General features: G+C 37.3%; 2 protein-coding genes across 4 annotated transcripts in view; both read right to left on the bottom strand.

Annotated features, from left to right (window-relative positions):
* Positions 1-1,528: 1,528 nt before the first annotated feature.
* On the bottom strand, positions 1,529-17,803 carry myg1 (myg1 exonuclease). 3 transcript variants are annotated; one of them, XM_055184732.2, is made up of 8 exons: positions 17,715-17,803; positions 17,456-17,645; positions 15,629-15,741; positions 14,154-14,313; positions 13,866-14,015; positions 4,632-4,754; positions 3,484-3,665; positions 1,529-1,830 (listed from the first exon to the last, which is right to left on the bottom strand). In XM_055184732.2, the coding sequence occupies exons 2-8, from the start codon at positions 17,636-17,638 to the stop codon at positions 1,656-1,658; spliced, it is 1,086 nt and encodes a 361-aa protein (XP_055040707.1). In that variant the 5' UTR covers positions 17,639-17,645; positions 17,715-17,803; the 3' UTR covers positions 1,529-1,655. The 3 variants fall into 3 exon arrangements, with proteins under 3 accessions (XP_055040707.1, XP_055040708.1, XP_055040706.1); XM_055184733.2 differs by having other exon boundaries at positions 17,456-17,621; positions 17,715-17,800; XM_055184731.2 differs by lacking the exon at positions 17,715-17,803 and having other exon boundaries at positions 17,456-17,708.
* Positions 17,804-22,839: 5,036 nt separating this feature from the next.
* col2a1b (collagen, type II, alpha 1b) overlaps positions 22,840-24,136 on the bottom strand; it is a 58,881-nt gene continuing 57,584 nt past the window's right edge. The window contains exon 54 of the mRNA XM_073875802.1: positions 22,840-24,046. Within this exon, the coding sequence (XP_073731903.1) occupies positions 23,900-24,046 (147 nt within the window). The 3' untranslated portion in view covers positions 22,840-23,899. The remainder of the gene's footprint in view (positions 24,047-24,136) is intronic.

Genomic DNA, 24,136 nt, shown 5'->3' with positions numbered 1-24,136 from the left:
GTAATAACTGATAATTTAATTTTATTTTTAAACCACATACAAGTAATTACAGTGAAGTTACCAGAATAAAGGAAGAATAATATGGTAATAATTGTATTGTAGTGAATATATTCTTACTGAAATGATAAATGTTCAGGATTTACTTATTATAAAGTAATATTTCTGTAATTACACAGCCTGATGGTGTTATAAAGGAGTAAAATGTTGCTCCAAGTACATGGTTACTTTTAAGTGTTATAATGGCATAACATAGTGATCAAAGATACTAACAAAGTTATTGTAGTAGTTAGATGGTCAATTTTATCTGTTACTACCATGTAAGAAATGAAATAATTTCACATAAACGACATGGTATCAAGGCTGTAAAATGCAGTATTGCCTGTTCCTACTCAATTTCTCAGATATGACGCTTAGTGTTGTTGTTTTTTGTAATGACCTTGAAATAAATGAGGTATTTTTAAGAAAACTACAAAGTATTAAATTAATGAGGACATCAATAGTATTACATATTCTATTATATATATACACACACACACACACACACACACACACACACACACACACTATATATTTAATAATTTCACAGTGTTCCTGTGGTTTTTCTTTGCTAGTAAAGCTGCTTTGAAACAATGAAATAAAGTGCTATACAAATAAATGCGACTTGACTCGATTTTTAAATTAACAATTGACTTGAACAGATGCTGAAACACTTTGAGGTGGTTTCCCAGATAGGGATTATCTTAAACCAGGACTAGGCCTTAAGGAAATATAACTAGTTTTAACAAACACGCATGCCTTACTAAAACATCACTGGTGTTGAGGCAAAACAAAGGGAAAAAAATCAGTTCAGACAGGTCTTATATTTATTTTAGTCTAGGACTAGTCAAATCCCTGTACGGGAAACCGCCCCAGAATTACTCATTGTTAGTTTATGTCATCAGCTAATGTTAACAAAATACAACCTTATTGTAAAGTGTTTGCATTTGAATTAAGACTTCTTGTCAATAAACTCTCATATTCTATGTTTTAACAATTTTACGAATGCAGTGTCAAGTGACACAAACTTATGATTTTCTTTGTGTTTATGGATTGTGGATAGTGCTTACACTGCAAAAATTTGTTTAAAAGTCTAGTTTTCAGACAAAAAATGGGGTAAAACATTTTCTATTGAATTAAGTGATGAAAAAAGTAAACTTATTTTAAGATTTTTTTCTTACCCCTTTGGCAGATTTTTTGCTTGTTTTGTTTTAAGTACATTTTTTAAGTACTAGATTTTCTTAGGTCATTTTGCTCATCAATGCATTTTGATTTAATAATTTTAAGATATTAGTACTTGAAACCAAGACAAAAATACTAAGTAAGAAAATCTTTATTTTTGCAGCTTAAGATCATTGTCACACAATCTTTCTCATCTGTAAAGATTCTCAGTTAGGATTTTTCCTGTTTCCATCTTTTGTCTTTTTTTACTGATGTTGAAGTAAATCTAAATTACTAAACATATGGTACAGAAATGTAATGGCACACAAAATTACTGCAAAACGGTGTATTCGGCACATTTGTCACAGTTAATACAAACAGACAGAACAATATGTAAAGTTGTTTAGTTTTAATTCAGTGAGAATGATGTGAATGTGGCATTAAAGGTTTGTGTCAGTCTATAAAGGTTTGGGTGCCATTTGAAGCGTTCTCTTTGCCATCTCCAGAGCGCCTTCCTGAGTCTTGTTTCCTCCAATGAAGCCACCCGCATGGACAAAGATGCAGTCAGGAATCCCACTCAGCTTGGACAGCGCGTCATCCCGGATCCCTCGCCATTCCTCCAACAGACTCAATCTGCATGATCAATCATAACATAATCCACCTCCTCTTACATGGGGGTTTCAATTTTAAATGCGTGAAGCAGCCATAAAGCCGCAAAGTTTTTGGACTTCACATTCGATTCGTTTCAGTCAGATTTCAGTTTTTATGTCAGGCACCACAATAACAGTTACAAATAGGGGTGGGCGGTATGAGCAAAAATTCATATCAAGGTAGTTTCCACTCTTCAGCCGGTATAACGGTATTATGGTATGTTGCCATATGAGAGAAAACATTTTGGAGTCACACTGTAGTTAACCTTAGTTAAATTACTGGCAAAATTTGTATTTTTAACCTTATGTTACTAATAAGTGAGGGATTGGACATAGACATTTTTCCTTTAAAAGTGCCATTGTGTGGATGGGTGGACTCATCTTCTTATGCATATTGTCACTAATATGGGAAGTATGAAAGTATGGAAATTAGTATGGTCATTTGCTGGTAGGCTATGTGCCTTATTACAATGTTTTATGCTACATCCAACAACTTTAAAGCTGTGTGCTGTGTATATCTTGTGTCTGTTTGATTCATAAATATACAAAGAACAAGATTTTCTTTTTGTTGTTAATATGAACATCTGATGGGAGATGCCATCACTTTAAATTATTATTAATCCCTGAACGCATTAATAAATGCAGTTTATTAATACAAGTTAGTTATATTAATAAATGTATTTATTGCATTTAATTTAATTAACCAGCAGATTCACATTGCCAAAAACACTCCACTCATACTTTTTTATGCGTAAATATGCACTATGTATTTATTTAATAGCCTCTCTAATTAATAAATCTGCATTAAGAAAACGAAATTTACCATTAAAGGCTGTTTTTAATGTGTTTGGTATTTTTTTGCTTACGTTATCCGCTAAAGGACTCTGAAAAAGCTATTCATTTAACCGTAACTCCTCAACCATTTGCGCTATAAAAAAAAAAGGAATGGTTCCTAAAAGAAGATAAATTCCATTTTTTGGCAAATTATGGTTTATTACGGTAATTTCTTGCTTTCCGTCCTCCAATCGTGGGACTCGACAGCCCGACTGTTTAAGTTGATTTCAATAAAGCAGTGTTGATTTTGTTAGCTTCTGCGTCCTCTTATGTTTCAGAACCTGATAATGCTATAGGTAAGCCACGGGCTTGTTTCTCGCCAAACTCGCTGTATACAGATCACAACACATGAAATATAGTCTTTGGCAGGATTTGCGTGCACTATAAGGTGCATCCTCTTAAAAAAAAAGATGATTAAAATGGATTGAAGTGCGATCGGAGCTTTTCGTTTAGTGTTTCTGTGGACAGCGCATATCGGGAACGGAGGTATGACTTTTAAAACTTGGGTAAACTCCCGCGGGGTCTTCAGAAAGTTAAATTTAAGTCCTGGGATGAAGATCTGGGTGTTTTATAGATATCACTTTCTGAAGGTTAGTTTTTTTAACACCCCGCGGGAACCCTGATAAGTGCAAAAATAGAATTTAAAATATGTAACGCCGGTATCAACGGTTTTGCAAAATCCATATCATGGCGTGACACAATACCGGTAATTACTATCATACCGGTTTATCGCCCACCACTAGTTACAAATGTACTGTAATAAAAACAAAAAAAGTTCCTGATATAACAGTTATAGCCAGACCTGTTCTGAAAGGTGTTGGATCCAGCAGGGACACACTGGACTCGCCAGTGGCCATTCTGATCAGTGTACAGCACAAACTTGATTGGCACATCCACCTTCAGCTCCTTCTCCAAAGCAAACAGATGCTCTTTCCATGGACATCCACCCTGAGTCAGCAACACGATCTCACCGCTTGGGTCGACCTGCACAGTAAAACACGTCATTGACATGGCCTCTGCTTCCATTACAATGATAAGAGAGAATTGTTCACACTTTCTCTAACATCAATCATTTCTTCACTGCAGTGCTGTTTATTCAGTTCACTGCTGCATTGTCATGATGGATTGAAATGATAATTTTTTTTTCATTTCTTTAATATTGATTGAATAAGGTAATGTCAAAGATTTAAATCATAATGAAATGAATGGCTAAAATCAGACTTTGATTTTCATTATCTCAGAATTTGATTTTGAGACTTTAGTATGGTTTTTACAGACTGGGTCACAATTTTTTTTATAATTGTGCTGCTTTTCCTCACATATTTAGACATTTGTATCCATTTATAATTGAACGGATGAGGGATAAATAGTGTAAATACCTGTCTATTATAAACAGATATATAAACAATATCCACTTTAAGTATATAGACAAAACAGTATTGAAATATCTGCCTGCAAACAAAATTATTAGCAAGTGTTACAACTAACCCCCTGCATGTTACAATTAACCCCACCTATGGGGTAAGTTGTAACGTTTGCACTTCTGTCACATTCGGTGTAATTGTCCAAGAATGGTAAGCAATAGAAACAAACTTCAAATGGTCATTTGTAGCAGAGATGTGTGTGTTGCTTGTGTAAAAATGTAATAATTAAGCGGAAATATTTTTGAATGATTGAGCCAAAACCAAAAAGCGTTAGGTTGTGCCCCGCTCTCCCCTACTTTGACGTTGATTTGGGGGACAAATGTAATGTAATTTAATGTTAAACTATGTAAGTGTCGCTCTATGTCACAGTGAAACGCCAAGGACAGATGCCAAAATGATGCTGTGTGTGTGTACGCTTTCAATTTGTGGTGGTCAACATGGAGTATGTCCAGCTGTTGTTGGCATTTTTAATACTTTAATGCATCTTTTGAATGATACATTATGTCCATATGTTTTCGTTTATTACCTGATATCTGTTCTGTATAGCTTTCTGTACGAGTTCTCTCGCTGGAAGCCAGACATTCATGTAGTAATCCAAACGGTCCTGAAATTCTGCTCCTACAAGAGCCATGGCATTATGGAAAGTCTCCTATGAAACAAGACATTTTCCTTCAATTTTATACATGATTACAACTACAAAATTTCTGACAAGAAGATTAGGACATTTTGAAACCAAGTGTACAAAACTTAAGAAATGTTAATAGCTTAAAGGGGTATTTCAAAATGTGCAATTTATTTATTCACCTGTATATTATGCTGCTTATTTATCATTTATTTATTCATAAAGGAGATATTTTTTTGCAAAACAGCAGTGCTCTGTGATTCAAATCATGCAAGTAAATGGGAACCGGCACTTTTGAGAGTTAAAATGCAAAAATGTCCGACACAAAGTAATCCTCATGACTCCTGTTGATATATTGACGTCTTGTAAAGCAAATCAATCAGAGTTTTTCTTTGCAAGAAATTGAACGCTATCATCAGGGAGTCAGATATTATTCACACCATCAGCTGTGCCTATGATCGCTTTACAACAAAGTGAAGTATGTAAAATGTGTATATCTTCTGTATGTTAAAGACAACTGCAGTTAATTTTCCAACTCGCCCAAAAATTGCTTGATGGGGTTGAGGTCCAAACTTTGAGGGGGCAAGCAAGGAGAATGACCTAAATCTCATGTACTGGCCATCATTAGGAGATTTAGGTCATTTTCCGTACATTAAGAAGAGCCTTTGGCTGGAGTTACAGAATCATGGGATAACATTACTGATAAAGATCTGAGGAAATATATTAACACTATGCCAGAGAGATTTGCTGCTGTAAGTGATGCACAAGGTGGACATAACAAATATTCAAGTTAAAAATGGATAAAAACAGTAGGATTCACTTCATCTGATATTTGTTGTGCTCAGAGGAACCATCATTTTGGAGGCAAAACAAGGTTTCTGCAGGTTTCACCAAGTCAAATTTAAGACTTTTATGACCTTATTAAGACCATTATGAATCTGTATCACGACAATGAAGTCCAATTTTATAGTCCAGTGAGTATGCATCCATGTGATTTTTAAGAGCTTTTATCTTCAATGACAATAAACTAGATGTATTTCTAGGGGTATGACGAGACACTTACCTCACAAATTGAAATGAGACACGAGATTGGGTTCACGAGAATAAGACGAATACAAGATTTTAACACTGCTGATATTACAAGACAAGTTTTCACCTTGAGACTTCAATGACAAAGTTTTAAAAATACACAATGATGAAATATACAATAAACAATTTGGTTTTCAACAACAATTATTTTGATAAATGATGATGATTAAGTAATATAATAATTTTTGACAAGATTTTACTGTATGACTTGACGAATTCTGACGTAAGCATTTTCGCACCTGTGAGTGGCAGAATGTACAAAAAATAAAACAAGAAGAATAGTGCAAAGATATTGGCTTAAGTGCAGAAAACAGCCTGGAATTTCTGTTCTTTTGTATTTCTGTTTATGCATTCCAAAATTGCAATATAGGTCTAAAGCTGTGGAGGTGAAAGAATTTCTCTGGCAGTGATTTTTCATGCAAGCGCATATGCGGTTTTACTGCCTTAATATATCATGATTGTAGTGCCAAGTAAATCTATATTGCTATTATTAATGTTATATTGCTTTTTTATAAATATGACCGTTTAAAAAACAAATTCAGTGGGCCTCTTAATTTATTTGTAAATGCAGAATGAGGAGCAATGAGGTAAAACGCAAGGTAAGCTAACGTAACACGTCTTTCCCATTATGATTAAATTATTAAGACAATATATCGAAAGCCAAATATTACTTTGTAAAACGAAAATAATTTAATTTACTATAAAGCACATTGTCTAGGCTTGTTTGCATTGTCTAGTGCAAATGTACGGACCCTCGGTCAATGCGGTGTCTTGAAGTAAAAGTGAGCCCGCAGAATTTGTGCTCCTGTAACTGTACAAAATAAATGCCATACAGAAGGCATTGCATATTAATATATGGCATTTTCTTAGTAGGCCTATGTAAATTAATAGAGAGCAATACAAATATAGTATGAAAACAAATGAATCATTATTTAAATAAAGTTTCAGAGATAGCCTACATTTAGTCATTAAAATATTCTCATCATTTCAGAACAAGCTAAGGCTACCATAACAACTTACATTGGGCTATATCATGTGTTCCTTTGGTCGAAAATATGTAATATATATATATATATATATATTAGGGGTGGAACAATACATGTATTCGTTTCGAACCGAATCGGTACGGGGGTCACGGTTCGGTGCATGAATTTAAACGGAGAATACACGGTATGAAAATAAAAAAAACTAGCGTGCAAAATAATTAATGTAATGCGGAACTACTGTTAGATACGCGGGTTCTTTATGGACAGCTAATCTGTTGCCCCGCTTTAGCTCTGAAGCTCTGATTGGCGCCAATGCAGCCGAGCTCCGCCTATGTATGCGCTCTATCAGAGCCCGTTTACATTCTCTGGCACTCTGCATTTTTTTGTCACGTCGACGCCGGTCCAGTCAGTGAATGAGCAGCCGACAGCGAGTATGGCAAGTGGTGGTGTTCCCCAAGAGTTAGACGTTCCGCCAGCCATCGCAAGTTTGGCAAAACTTCAGTTTTCCAGTCAGTTACAATAGTACAGGCGAGAGAGTGGTGGAAAAGACGAGGACTTTGCATCGGCGTTGTTCAGCAATTGTTAGGTATGTGAGTGGAAATACATCAAATCAGGGCTCTCAAGTCTCACGCATTCACCTTGACAAACACGCATTTCAGTCAGTTCAAACGCCACACTTTGTATTTCTCACACTGAGAAGTAGGAGATAAATTGTCCTGCTATATACAACAGGCATACGCAGGGCAGTTCTGTCGAGTTCAGCTGCTTTCAGTTTTTTAAGCGTGCTCAACTTTACGCAGCGCCATCAGCGTCAGAGTACCGCGAGAAATCTTGTGGAGGAGGCTGATTTCAAATCGCTCTCGCGTTACTCTGACGTCATCCACTTGTCGTTTCTTGCAGCCCCTCGTGAAGTCGTACACACCTATTAATTCATCCTACAAGCCTATTTTTTTGTTCTTTAGTACATCAATATGAAATAAGGCCAAAATGTAATTTTAAAATGTATTTAGGTAACACTTGTAATACATTTGAACCCATATTTGTATGAAAGATGAGTACAAGATTACTTAAAGAGGTATACATTTTTGAAATACGAGATAGTATGTTAAATGCATTTCAGTTCATATTCATGACATCTGAAAATAACACTGATAAGGACACCTATGTTTTTAAGATTAGCTTAAGTACTAAAAAAAATGCCGCCTTCATTTTTGTTTTGCTTTTCCCTCCATTGTACCGAAAGTGAATCGAACCGTGGCGCCTGAACCGAGGTACGAACCGAACCGGGACTTCTGTGTACCGTTCCACCCCTAATATATATATATATATATATATATATATATATATATATATATATATATATATATATATATATATATATATATATATATATATATATATATATATATATATATATATATATATATATATATATATATATATATATATATATTTAAGCAATATCGCTCGAGTAGGAGTGTGAGTGCGGCCTCGTGCCTCTGGCCTAATCACAGCCGTGATGATATAGAGCTATATCAAACGACTCCGAGAGCGATATTGCTTTTATACAACAGTTCGACGGCACACGTTTGAAAAACGAAAACTAGAAAACAACAACGGAGTTATTTTAAAAGCCTCTTTGTTTGAGAACTACTTCTTCCGCCACAGATTTAAGGGCGGCCAGAATGACAGGTAAAACTTTCGGCTGCTTTGAAGCTCATAACAACTCAATGGACGGAAAAGCCGTTACTTTATATTACCGTTTCTTGGTCACAAAGTGTAGTTTTAAGATTAGTTCAGTCGAGAATGTATCTGTATTATATTTAAATCTGCAGTCGATTAGTAAAGATAGCGCCTGTTTGAACGTTTGCTTAGTGAGATTCGGTACGAATGAGAACCAAAGCATGAGCGGACATCAGTGTTCACTCGCCCCGCTGACCACCGCCCTCTCTGGGCTACATCTCTGACAGGGATTCCCTGGCTCTCATGTTGGCCTTGTTTGTTTATGATCGTCAAAATGAGATCAAATCAGCAGTATTTGGTGTCATGATCAAACTATTACTTGTTTTTTAATTCATATTTCGTGTCTTTTGTGTTGTTGTTATTGTTTTGGCGCAAGGTAAAAGTTAATAAAACTATACTTGTGTAACGTTACTATTGCTTTCTCATTTATTCTTAACGCGATACGAGCACTCGATTATTATTATTAAACTTTGTTCTTGTCAGTATTATACAAAACGGTTTTTTAGTGTCAGAGAGATGTTTTTGCATGCTGCTTATAAATATACCAGTGGCGATATCTCATAACATGTTTTAATAGTCACGTCACGATAAAGTAAATGATCAATGTACACATTTAAAAGCTGCGGGGCTTACCTGCAGTTCCACGGTGTTTTCGCGTTCTGATAAAAGATATAGCTCCAGAAAAAAACGAGTGTTTATATTCCTCTTTCCAAGTGTTAATCGTCCACACGATGTGACAAGACATTTCTCCCATTAACTTTAACGTAACATACAAGAGCGCTGATCTTTGACGGAATAATAACTTCCGATTGGGGATTCACAGACTGATTTATGAGCTAGTAAACTAATGAGACGCACGGAGAGTGATTCAAACAGCGCGTCTGTGTGGTTTTCCATTCAGAGATGAGCCTGCTTAGGACCTCCATTCACTAGGTGGCGGAATAATACGAAAGGTGAAGCGGTTACAGTGCCGTTATCAGTACAATATCGTATAGCTCTTAGCCAATCAGATTCGAGAACCAGAAAGAACTGTTGTATAAATATATATATATATATATATATATGGGTAAAAATACCGAACAAAAACGTTTAAGCTCACTTGTTAAAGCAGAAGCTCCATAATAATGTGGAAAACGTCGTCTCCGCGTATGATCATCATGTTTAATGTACTCTCGATCTTGTTCGTTGACAATTTATATTGCATTTATTATACGTGTATAAAGTGTAAACAATAAATGCATATCTTATAGCCTATTAAACATAGACATTCCATTGCTTTTTATTCTCTGTCGCGACAGCCCTTTTAATATCCATTCATTTATGAAACTGTACTACAGCGATTTTGGCACAGCTTGGATTTGATTACACAAAAATTGCGACATTCTTTGTCCATCTTGTACTGTTTAAACCAGTGGTCTCTGCACTGAGTCTAATCATTTTTATATTTATTTATTACATATTTTAGTTGGCTTATTTTATGTTTACATTGTAAATAATGATAAAACATATTAACAAGTAAAGAAAAGTCAACAAGTAAAACAAAAAAGTTTTAATATCAAAAACTAGCCCTCGTTTTATGCATTGTGGTAGCCTATGATCAGAACAGCAGTATAGCCTAAAACAACTGCACTCTCTCCTGTTTCCACACACATCCAAAGCTGTGACCGGACATCACAAAAACACGTATGACAGGTTTTCAGGCAAAGAAGCTGATCAACAGGTCATCACTGAAAGGACCTGTCATATTTGTCATGATGTCCGGTCACTAGGGGTGTGACGAGACACTTAATCCACGAGACGAGACGAGACACGAGATTGGGTTCACGAGAACGAGACGAGACGAGATTTTTAAACTTTTTAAGAAACCCTCGATGATAAAATAAATGAATAAGAAACTGAAATCATGTTATTTTTAAATGTTTTAACTAATCAAGGACTGGCCCCAACAATTATTTTACTAACTGATAATGAAGTAATTTGCTATTTTGGGTAATAAAAATAGACCCAAGTGAGCAGTAGCCTTTAAAATTACATAATAACAAAGTGCAATAATAATTGGTTCAAATAAAGCATTAAAACCAAGTTACATTAAACAACATTACATTAACAAACACATTACATTTGTGGTCTATAAATAAAAAGCATTATGTATGATAACAAATGCCTGCAGGGGGAGATAGTGGACTCGTCTCGCGGACGCTATCTTCACTTTAGATGGAGAAAAACGCTTATTTTTAGCCAAACAATGTTTAAATCCATTTTAATATTTAATATACGTCCATTTCTTTACAATAGAAATGAACATGCAGACATTAAATCATGTAAACTCTGTGATGGTTTAATCTGCTGAGACTTCACATCTGACACTGATCAACAGAACACGTCTCAGACTTCATACAAGCTAATATACATTATCGGAAACCCAAACAAAAAAGCAAATTCAGTAAAAGACAGAATATAATGCATGCACTGTAAGGGGCTGGACACACCAAAACTTTTAAACGCGTCTGAAAACCCCTTGAGGACGCCGAATGCCAGCTGTTTTTCAGCTGAGTGCCAGCTTTCTTCAGCTAAGCGCTTTGGTAGCTCTGATACGTCAGCTGTGAGAGGGTTGGTTGCTGTGATACTTGTCCCGCCCCACCTCCACTGTGATTGGACGCCGCGTGAGAACTGACATTGACGAGCGGAGCTTTTCTTCCAATCACAGTGGAGGAGGGGCGGGACATTACCACAGCAACCAACCGGCTCACAGCTGAAGTATCACAGCTACCAAAGCGCTCAGCTGAAGAAAGCTGGCACTCAGCTGAAAAACAGCTGGTATTCGGCGTCCTCAAGGCGTTTTCAGCCGCGTTTAAAAGTTTTGGTGTGTCCAGCCCCTAAGAGGCTATAATTACACCAACCGCGCTTTAAACACTTCGAAACGCAAGGCGCGACGCACTGCCTTTTTTAAAAAAGAGCAGTGCGAGTCGACGCGGCTTTTAATATTGCTAGGCAACCACGGAGTCAGCTGTCTTGTCAATCAAATATTGAAGCGTGAGCGCTCTTTTGCTGTTAACTGTCATATTAGCAGAAACTTTAAAAAGAGGGCGCTTGCTCTGACCTTGTTTGAGGGTGAGAGGTGCACAAACACGCAGGAGAGAGTGAGCGAGTGTAATCCGGTTCTTCAAAGCAACTGTAAACTTCCCTCACCACAACGTAAGGCCCGCATCTCCCCTCATTCGAGTGGACAATGGAAAGACGCGAATGACGTCGGGCGCTTCTCCGCTCTCAGCGTTCCTTCAAAGGTGCGTGCTGCGGCCGCCGGCAAAAACCGCAAGGCGCTCGGCGCACATAAACAGCGCGCAAACGCTCCCTGCCCATAGAATATCATTTAAAAAAGGCGCCTGCAACTGCCATAAACGCTTTTGGTGTAACTGGCCCCTAAAAGAGTCAAACAGAAAGCTGCATCCTCCAGAGGTCGCATATGCAGGCTGCATACGTCATCAAAGTTTATTTCAGATCATTAACTGAGCATTACATTCGCAAGTCGTGAGCATATTACAACAATTTGCGATTAAATAAAAAAATTAGTAGACTTTATAATTGTTAATAGTCTCTAATAAGACAGTCTTTATGAAGTAAATGCAGTTTAAAAATGCGACCTCCGAAGGATGCAGTCTTTAATTTGAGAAACGGCCAGAATTTCACCTACACAAGAAATCTCGCGAGACCCACTTAATCTCGCGAGATCTCGTCGCACGAGATCTCGTCACACCCCTACCGGTCACCGTGCGCGAAACATAGCCAGCTACAGAGTTGTCGTCCAGATTTGAGGTAGCAGTGCCACATTTGTCTTTCTTCTTCTGTGTTTTGTACATTCTGATTGGTCAACTTCAAGTGCTTTGCCAGATCGTCTCGTTCACCCGCACCAACACTATGAATTCACACCGACAGCTCCAAAACATTTTTGACATGTTTAAAAATTATCGGGAGGCTGTGAGGTGCTCGCAACCTGCTCGGCTTGTAATTCCTCTCACACGGTGCGAGCCGCAACCATACGAGCATGAACAATTCGCTCCCGAGAAAAAAAATCGCATGCGAGCCCATACGACAGCAAAAATCGCACTGTGTACGCCTGCCTTAAGACCGCCACCTAGTGGATAATAGCAGTAATATAGATTGCCCTAAAATCTCATCATTGGCAGGGAAGCGTTTTCTCTTAATTGACGGGACACTCCTCAATGGTGGGGAAGAAGTTAAACAACAAATGTTAAAACATACAGGGGTGGTTTCCCAGACAGGGTTTAGATTAATCCAGGACTAGGTCTTATTTATATAAGGACATTTAAGGAATTTCTTATACAGACATTACTGGTGTGCATCTTAAGACAAAACAATGGCACTGATATATTTTATGGCATAAATAGAAATAATTAAATTGACGAGACATTGGCGCATCTAATGCAAAGGATACGCGAGCAGTGGGCTTTCATGCATGACAGAGTGAGAGACCACACCAATAAACTCTTATATATCAGATAATACTTTGCAAAATTTTCCCTTTTGTGCAAACGGAAAAAGGCTTAGTTTAGTTAATGTGCAGGTTTGTGTTTGATGAATTTGCATCTTGAGGGAGAGCTCACTTGCAAACGTGTGAGAGGAGGGACAACTCTCATTTGTCATCTATTAGGTGGTGGCGGTAAATGTATGTTTATAATCATAGTAACACGAATGGCGTCTCTACTATCACTGCAGTTTAACGCATACACAGCAATTACGAAAGTATTAATAAAACCCATTCTAACACACTGAGAACATTTCAATCAGCATTAAAATTAGCATTACATGGACGTAGGAAATCTAAGACGCATTTAAAATTATTTAAGATATTTTTTAAGGTCTTTGATTTTGAAATGTAAGACTTTTTAAGACCCTGCAGAAACCCTTGACAGTAACAACCATGTATAATGCACAGTATCGGATTTGGATCGCTCCCTTTAGTCCGATAGCCGATCTAGCAAAAGAGGTCCAAATCACCACTGATCCCAGTTAACGGACTGGTGCATCCCTATGCATGTCTGTCATCGCACTCATTTTGGGTAGCAGAATGCTAGCTGTACAGTAGTGTGATTCATCTGCGATTATGAATGCAATATTTCCTTGCTTGTCAGTGAACTATGGCTCTGTGTAGTAAATGCCGCTCCATCTGAAAGCAGCTGATGGTGATTTATTACTAATCAAGGAACCGACTTTATTGACGAGATGCGCATTTGAATCAGATGCGATTAATCATGCAGCCCTACTGTACAGGTAAGATTCCCTGAGACTCTTTTACACTAACCTCTGTGTCCTGGTTTTCGCTGTTCCAGTGAGGATTGAGATGCCCGACGCGAGCACTAAGCGTGGTGGTGACGGCGTACCGTGCTTCTCCATCGAACTGGGAAATCCCATTATCCACTGCATCCACTTCCTCCACAAAGTTCTCATACATCTGAAACACAAGACTTTATGTGTCTGATACTAGTAGCTAGGATTACTCTCTAGCGAAATGAAGTGCTAGCCCTTATCCAACACTGGAGGAGAAGTGGAGACCCATACATTACGGCATCGGAATTTCAGGTAAACTGACCTTCTCATAAAGCACTTCCAGTTGTCTGTCATCCTTGTTCAGCTGCGTCAGATGAGCAAGGACACGTCTACCAAAATGAAGGTAAATCAAACCGGCCGAGCTCAACTTAGTCACCCATGGCTTCTCTGGACACAAGCTATTGAAACTGTCCACAAAAGATCTGTTGAATTTAATACAGAGACAATAAACAATATTGTACATATGATCTAGAAGGAATTTAAATTATTATAGGTCCTGACCTAGGAGAGACAAAACTTCAAATGACTAGGAGAGTGACGGATCACAAATCTCACGGTTCGGATTACATTACGTTTTTTAAGGCACAGATCACATAATTTTTCGGATTATCAAAAATAAAAGAGGTGGGAAAAAATTGCACACAGTCGGATGGCAAATTCCAAAATGATTTATCACCCACGCCTATGTGCAACTGATAAACTTTCCCCCATTTAAATGTGCGTATTAATCTGCGAATCGCATGCAAACCATACAGATAACAGATCAACACAGATCTAACACACCAATAATGACCCTATATCACGGCTGCGTTTCTCTTTTAATATTAACTCATTCGCCGCCAGCCTTTTTGAGAAAAGTTGCCCACCCGCATTTTAAGTTTCACAAAATTCCTTGCAGTAAAAATTATCTTCTATAAATATATAAACATACAAATATATCATGAAAGAACACACCCTCTGCTTTCAAACAAACAAACAAAATGGGGAAAAAAACTTTCATTATATATTTACTTTTTCCACTTAATTTAACCACTGAAATATGGACATTTCTCTTCAAAAAGACAACATTTTGAGCAAAAAGCTTAAAAAAATTTCGTTTTTGTAAAGGAATGTATGTTAGAGATCAGACTCATAATGACTATCAAACATAAAGGCAGTTAAAATAAATCATTAAATCTTTTTAACTTCCGTTTTTTGATAAATTCAGTTTGGTCTAGTGGATTAAAGCGGTATTACACTTTCACTTTGAAATTCGTCCAGAAAGGCATATTTATCAGTTAAATATTAACTCATAATTGGCGAGATAACTCGTCAATGGCGGCGAAAGAGTTAATGGAGTTTGATGCACCTCTAGACACTCCCTCATCTGGCGTTAGTATGGTTTTGGTCTCATTTGTCCAATCATCACCACTTTATGTAAATTAGGAAATATCTTCTAAATCTCAGGTCAAATATGAAAAGTTTAATGCCCTGTACTTTTATCATTAGTGCCCTTAAGATGCTAAAAAAAACTCTTACAAATTGCGATCATGGTTTTCTAACAATGCTTTTGGGAAAGGCACCCCTGGATGCCACTGCTAATAAAAAAAATAAACTAACAACACCAAACCTAACCAAGAAAATCATGTCAGTGCACAGCTCCTCATTCGTCTGGATAGGTGGAAATGTGAGGGGGTGTGGCTGGTTAGCAGTTCAGTTTGTGTGCAGTGAACAATCATAGAAACATCAGCACCGTACCTCTGATGATGATCATAACGCTGGTGTTTGGGATCATATTCTCCACCCACATCAACCACAACATCACATTCAGCCAGGACAGATGAATCTCTGCTGCGGATGATTTCTGCATCCTAATACAGAGGAAAACATACACATGTATTAAACACAGAACTACATAACAGGACATTTCAGATATAAATAACTGCTCAAACACACAAGCATAACATCTGATCGACTGCTTTATTTAAAGGGGTGGTTCAATGGTATTTCATGCATTCTGACTTATTAACACAGTTATAGAGTTGTTTCCTCATGCTAAACGTAGGCAAAGTGTCAAAAAAGCAGTTGGGCATGTTACAGAGTACTTCGCCAGTATTCGTACAAGTTTCGGAAAGTTTTTTCGATTACGGGTCCAGCTGACGTTTCAGGGGTTTTCTATACGGATCACTTCTTTTTATGGGCACTTCCCCCGGAAAACCCCGCCCTCCTATCAATCAGCGGGAGACGCTAGAACTTACAAACATCACATCAAGTGCATCAGAAGTGTGTTTTTGGATTTAAGGAGAAGAAAGCCAGTTTTATGGAAACAATTGATGTAGTTTGTTTATCCAGGGTAGCAGCTAAGTTTTGCGTGCGTGTTTGATGCGCTAGATTTCATTGAAAAGTCTCAACCGGGTCATGAGTTGCATGCGGTAAGAAAGAACTTCTGTCTTATGTTGAAAATAGTCGCGTGCATATTATATAAATGACACGAGCATGTAGTGAATCATAAGTTAAACAGTGTTGTATAGTGTTGCATGACTCGTACTCGCTCCTCCCGCGGTAGTAACTCCTCCTTCGCCAGTTTTTCGTCCGTTATCGGAAAGATTCGGTAAAGCTAATCTTTGTTTTATAAATCTTATTCAACTAAAGACTCTTCGGAGATATAAAGGATGTCATACTACTCTATAGGTACTCCAGATTAATATTAGAAATGTAGAAACAGCGTGTGTTACGTGAGCTTTAAAAACAACAACAATAACTGTATATCACTTCCATCTGCATTCTGAGTAGTTTTAAGATACTGAGAAGGGGTGGGCGGTATGACCAAAAATCCAAGAAGTACGTGCGAAGTAAAAACATTCTTGAAATTGTAATATACATTTAGTTTAATTGCTAAACTACAAGTGAACGAAATTTCAATCAATTTGAACAACGCGTACGGGCGTTTCTTCTACCCGCAAATTGAAAAACAATGGGACAATAAAGTGATGACTTTTGAGTTTTAAATGGCCAGTATTTTGTTATCTTGGACCCATAAACATGGTCTTGGTGTCATTTTAAAGGATTTTTCAAGCTCTTTCTATCTTAACAACTAATGTTAGCATTTAACCATGTTGAAAATTTTACTCACATACCTACATGCAGCCATGAAGAGTTTAGTGTTAAGTGTCTTGCAAGTATTTTGAGAACGTAAACTTTTTTTTATCATAAACACTTTTGACGTGTGTGCAGTAACGTTAGTATTTTGACAGACGCGTGATGCACCTCCGAACACATATTTTGAATTTGCGCCCCTCGGAGGAGGAGAAGTCACCGGCAGCCACTGAGTATGGTTACATTAGATGTCTATTTCAGTGCAATTTTATCAATAAACAAAGTTTCCAGTTCTTATGTATCTCAATAACTGTGATCAACACGACTGGGTTTTGCTTAGAGAGGCTATACGCAGCACAACAAAGTCACGTTACTAAAGCCCATGAATAAACAGTATTACTTGCCTTATACATGCATTTTTAACAGCTATACACTCATTTATTTACTGAACTATTAATATCCGTGTAAATTCAAAAGAAAGATATGTACCTTGTATTCTGGTAGTTGTCGCAGAAGGAAACACGCCAGCACTTCATCACAGTGAAACGTGCCGTTATGAGTTCCGATCCTCACGCGAGCTTTATGACCTGCTTCGCTCATCTTCATTAAATGATTTTTATTAATAGACACTTGACAGATTCTGCTCCTGACAACCCTGCAGATGATGTTCATGAACAAACTATTGAAACATTATTTAAACACACAGAGAGAGAAGAGAGACAGAAAAAGAGAGAGGCGATTCACTCACAACTGAATGAACTTGTGTTACTCTCTTCTTCACTTGAGCGTTTCCCGCCCTACCAAAACGCATTACTGACACCTGCTGCACGATATGCGAAATACAAACAATAATTACAGGAATATTTAAACAAAAAATAAAATTTGTCCACATTTGACTCACCGCATGGTGTCAATTGCTTTAACCGAATTATGGGCTTATTTTCATTTGGGTAAACTTATCCTTTAAAAACACTACATACAGTAAAGATTAACAATTCATTAAAAGTTTTACATCTGTAAGTAAGGATGACGTTTTAATATGTTTCCATTTGTCTCTGTATAAATATAAATATAAATATAAATATAAATAAAAAATATAAATATAAATATAAATATAAATATAAATATAAATATAAATATAAATATAAATATAAATATAAATATAAATATAAATGTATACTTTTGCTGTGGTCTACTCCTCAGGTCCCTTCTATCAATATGTGATTTACACTGGAGGTCTAATGATTTTTGCCATGTCTGGTCCCCTCTGGAATTTCCTTGAGAATGTAGGTTGATTGTCTTTTATTTTTATTATTCCTGTTTAATTTGGTGCTTTCACCCTTCATTCAGTCATTGAACTATACTATTGAGAGATTGCTGAAATGTTATTGTAAATCTTTTAGAAATTAAATAACAAACAAAAAAAAAGAATTTATAACCTAGTTCGTGAAAAACAGTATTATGAATTTAATACCAATGTCTGTCAGTTATGTCAAATGTAGGAAGCAAGGACTGCCACAAAATCATTACAACATTATGGCAACAAATGTACAGTTATCAACCGTTTAGAAAACTTTCAAAGTAGTACACTATTAAAATACTTCTCTTTGTGCATTCTCCTCACAACCTCCTCCTTTGACACATCAGTTGCTGTGTTTATAGAATTGGACATACAGTGCAAAGCGTAATCATTCTGATAATTTCTGTCTGTTTGGAGAAGCGCAATAATTTCAGTAGTGCTTTAAACTCATAAATATTCATCCTAAAGGTTTATCCTAAATCCTTTTCTGTTTATATTTCTTTCTTTCAAACAATAAAAAAGTAAAACAAACGCACACCTTTTTGAGGTGCAAAGTTAGGGGAGCACGTTAAAGCAACACTATGTAGTTTTTTTTACCTTTAAATAATGTCTCTAAAATGATTTCAGTGACTTTTAACTGGACAAATTGTTCTGTTGCTGCAACCCGAGCAACCTCCTAGCTGCTACAAGCACACTCTGAAAGTGGCGGTGGAGGGTAGAGCACACAGCCCCGCATCTCCCCCTGCCTGCAGAAGAGTGTTTGATACCAGGCACTGTTGCGCTTTTCAACCACATGGGGGAGCTGTAAGTCATTTTTACATGGAAACTACAAAGTGCTGCTTTAATGTCAAGCTTCTGTTCTGCATTTCTATCTTATTTTAATATTCTGTGTGTCATGGATTATATCAGTACTATTGTTTTTTTCTCAAAATGCAGATCAGTATTGTTTTTTGTAAGGTATGTTTGTAAAAATAATGTTAATAATAATGTTCTAAACCTACTAAGGCCTACCCTACTGAAAAATCCAGCTTAAACCAGCATAAGCTGGTAGCTGGTTTTAGCTGGTTTATGGTGGTTTACGCTGGTCCTTCCAGCCTGACAAAGCTGGTCTTGCTGGTGGGCCAGCTGGTATTCCAGCATGACCAGCTAAGTCCAGCTAGACCAGCTTAAAATGTGACCAAAACACAGCTAGACCAGCTTGCTACACCAGCAAAACCAGCTTCCTACACCAGCAAAACCAGCTAAAACCAAGCTGGGGACCAGCTAAAACCAGCTCACCAGCTTATGCTGGTCTTAGCTGGATTTTTCAGTAGGGTAGTCCTGGATTAATTGAAACCCTATCCGGGAATCTGCCCCACGGTGTCTGCGCTGTCTCAAGTAAGACAACATTTCTGTGCACTGCTTCATTAAAGCGGCCGTTTTTCGTGATCCCATTTTTCAAACTTTAGTTGGTGTGTAAGGTTGCTGTTAGAGAATAAATAGTGCCTACAAAGCGACATCTTTTCTTTAACAGAATTCACTTTTTAAGGACTTCAGAGAATGGCCGGTTTGGACTACAGCCCTCTACTTCCCGGATATATGACGTCAGTAAATAGGACCATACGTGCCACTCTTCCCAGACGCGTCCCGTCCAGGACCCCGGTACATCCTCCGGCAGTCGCATTTGTCGATCGCATATGCCATTCAATTAAAGACATAAGACATACAATCGTAGTTTCATTCTTACCTTAAAATGTAACGGTTGCTTTATTGTAATAATAATAATAATCCTCTATGACGCATGTTGTCGACAAATACGACCTCCGGAAGACGCACCGACATCCCGGACAGGACACGTCCGGGAAGAACGGCACGCATGGTCACCCTATCACAGTAAAAAAAAAACGTAGAAATTGCAGCTGGGTTGCCGGAACCCACCGTAGATTTAAATTTATGTTTTTTACTGGCAACATTGTTCAAAGTTAAATGAACATTAAACATGTTCAAGTCTTTGTCTTTACAGAGTAAAACTAAAAAACAGCATCAAGCAAAACATTCTGGGAAACAAAATCTGAAGCAAAAAACAGAAAAAGGTTGATGATGATTTCTGGTTCCCAGAATGCTTTGCATGAGGCTGTTATTGTATAGTTTTATTCTGTAAAGATAAAGACTTGTGAATATTTAAAATGTATTAAACTTTGAACAAACTCTTGCCAGTAAATAACATAAATTTAAATCTACGGTAAATTACCGCCAACCCAGCTGCAATAATGGATTTTTTACAGTGTACAATAACACAGTTTTTGACTAAACTCCGCCCACAGGAATACGTCAGTATCCACACTGTAAAAAAATCTGTAGAAATTACAGTATTACTGGGAATCACGGCAACAAGCTGCCAGTAACTTACTGTAAATTTTACATTTATGTTATTTACTGGCAACAGTTTGTGAACATGAAACATTTTCAGTCTTTATCTTTTAAGGAAGTTACTGGCAACCAGCTGCCAAATTTTGTGCAGCTAAGCTCAAACGGCTCTGGCTAAGTTACACACTAAACAAGCTACACAATCAGAACTCGTTACGCATTTCTAAAGGAGTGACTGCATAAAACAAGGAAGACATCAGCCCGTTTTTAGGACAATGAAAATAGCGGTATAGAGATAAGTAAATTCTGTGAAAAATACTGCATTTTTTACACGTGAAACATGAACACGCATTATATCGCACACCGCAAACACAATCAAAGCTTTGAAAACACTGGAAAAACTGGACCTTTAAGTCAGATGCTGATCAGCCTGCACAATGCTGCATTTGGTTAAACATATGAAATCCATTAGAACTGAGGAGAAGTTTGTGTTAAAGAGGAATGCTGAATAAATCATCTAATATCAGACGTGATGGGAGTGCACAGTGGTGTAGTGGTGCATAGAAGTGGTTATACTCTTAATTTATGCCCCCATTTTTCAGAGCACCCCAACTAAAGTTGAAGGCCTGTGTTATAATCAGTGACATGTAAGACTAGTTTTGCATATTCAGTTCACTCCAAAATGAACCCAGTATTGTCACTTAACAACTTCTGCTTGACTTTTCAGCATAAGGATCATTATAAAATTAATATTATTTAATTAATGTTTAGAATTTAGAATAGGCTATACCCCATGCCCTCTTATAAATAAGTAGGTATACTCTATATACCTGCGTATACCCTGCACTACACCACTAGTTGTGCATAAACATTTGCAAATTATGTTATTCTTCATCCAGTGTCTTTTTGCTGTTCAGCTGGCTCTCCAAAGAACTACACATGATCAAAAACGAAACACTTTTGTTATTGCCCCCATTTTTCATGAGCCGAACTCAAAGATCTAAGACTTTTTAATGTGGAGGTCCTGGGCTGGTGTGGTTACATGTGGTCTGCGGTTGTGAGGCCGGTTTGATGTACTGCCAAATTCTCTGAAATGCCTTTGGAGACAGCTTATGGTAGAGAAATGAACATTTAATTTACAGGCAACAGCAATGGTGGACATTCCTGCATTCAACATGCCAACTGCACGCTCCCAACATCTGTGGCATTGAGCTGTGTGATAAAACTGCACGTTTTAGATTTGCCTTTTATTGTGGCCAGCCTAAGGCACACCTGTGCAATAATAAAGCTGTCTAATCAGCATCTTGATCTGCCACACTTGTGAGGTGGATGGATTATCTCGTAAAGGAGAAGTGCACACTAACACAGATATAAACAGATTTGTGAACATTATCTGAGAGAAATAGGCCTTTTGTGTACATAGAAAACCAAAGGGGTTGCATTTATAATTTTGTTTAGTGTAGATGAGCAGGGTACAGTTTAAGGGTTTTCATTACAGCACATGCCTCTGTTTCTGATTTCTTTTGCTCTATTTCTGTTCACTTCTCAAACTCTCTGCTTCTTATACATTATTGCTGCTGGACTGTAGAAATTTTCATTTATGTTACCCTCATGGCTCTACTTTCTCAGTTCTGTTCTCAATACTGTTTTCCTAACAATCTTCTGCAGTAAAACTGTAACTGTTAGGGGAAAATATACTGAGGCATGCTATAAAACAACCATAAAAGAAAAAACAGCATTGTTTCATTTATTTTTTAGAAATCAATCTGTTAAAGTATCATTGGAGCACAAATGTACACGCTAGAGAGTACCTCAACATAAAAACACTAACCAGACCATGTGTAGGCTACACTATTCTGTACTTAACCATGTTTAAATTTTAGGGGTGGTTTCCCGCACAGAGATTAGCTTAAGCCAGGACTAGGCCTAAATTTAATTAGGAAATATAACTGGTTTTAACAAACATGCCTTACTAAAAACATTACCGGCGTGCATTTTGAGGCAAAACAAAGGGCACTGATGTATTTTACGATATGTCAGTGTAAGTTGTTTTCAGTTTGGACAACTCCTAAATTTATTTAAGTCTAGGACTAGTCTAATCCCTGTCCGGGAAACCGCCCCTTAATGTCCATCTTTAAGATGTGATACTGACTGTATGTTTTTTAGTTCTCTGAATAAAGACAAGACAGATCAACCCACCTCTGTTCCCCATACTATATGACGATCATAAATGTATTTTCCTTTTATTTTAGAAAAAAAATCACAAAACAGCACCACACAAAAGGACGATGGGTTGACGTGCAGGAGTTGCCGGCTCGTACTCTAGGAGTGCATCAGAAACGGAAAATGTAAAACGCTTAAAAGAGAAATTGTTGGGTCCTACATTTTGAAATGTTGCAAATAAATTTACATGAAGTAAAACCAGAGAAAAGACAAACAATTATACAAACTTTAGCTTTGCCACTATCACATTTAGCCAAGACCTTGTGAATTTAATTGTACCAGAATGGACCTCTAGATCTCACCAACAAAGATATTTTAAAGACTGGACATCAGAACGGTTGTTATGAATACATAACAGATCACGTTCTGCCTAATTACTATGGCCATTTTAGGTGAGGTAGCTTAAGAGTAAAATTCTTTCAAAAGTACACTAAATATATTAAAGGTTTAGGGAGTCAAAGACGAATATAACCTAAAGATAATGGACTCACAGAAATTATACATCAAGCATGAAGATGTTTTTATATATCCAGTTGTTGGGAAAGTAATGCCTGGTGTTTTATAAGATTAGCACCATTGATTAAGTTTTAATGCACAGCAATATACATACAGTACACTGTGGTGTTTGCACGTGATTGTCAATGTTCAGGGTTTTGTTAAATGCATGTGGACCATATAATGATAGATGAAGATAATCAAAACATTAAGTAGGGAAGTCACTGGTATACTTGATCCAAATGCACAGTGGGAATAGCACCTTAACAATAAATAAATAAACCCAAGATGCCCATTTACTTTTCCTGTCATGTTTACTGGCATATTCCCGTATGTATCATTTCCAGAAGGAAGAGGGTGCGTGGACAGAGAGAGGCTTCAGCTCCGGTTATTGATCAGTCACAGATGAGTTTTGCTGTATCAGTGCATACTTGAAACAAACACCTTCAGAAACTCTTATTCTACTCATCAATGTGTCCTGGTTCTTCACTTCCTCTCTCACTTAATCCCTCGCTCTGGAGTGTGTGCTGTCTCTCGTATCTACGCTGGTTTCATCTGTTCCTTTGTCTTTATAAGAAGCAGACTGCGCCCACATCCACTCCAAACTCCTGGTTTGCTCCTCCAATATCCATAGGTGCAATGTCCACAATGGGTAGACGTGAAGTCTTCTGTGACCTGTATTCAATAACTGTCTTTCCCCATTGTCCTGTGTGTTTCTGTAGAGACAAAGAAAACAGCTGTCAAGAGATATTCACTACAATACATTTATGAAAGTTGCATAATATTGACTTGTGCAAAGGTGTCAT

The sequence above is a fragment of the Misgurnus anguillicaudatus genome, chromosome 14, assembly GCF_027580225.2.
Source record: "Misgurnus anguillicaudatus chromosome 14, ASM2758022v2, whole genome shotgun sequence".
Lineage (NCBI taxonomy): Eukaryota > Metazoa > Chordata > Actinopteri > Cypriniformes > Cobitidae > Misgurnus > Misgurnus anguillicaudatus.
Note: the sequence above shows the minus strand (reverse complement) of the source record. Positions and strands in the feature narration are given on the sequence as shown.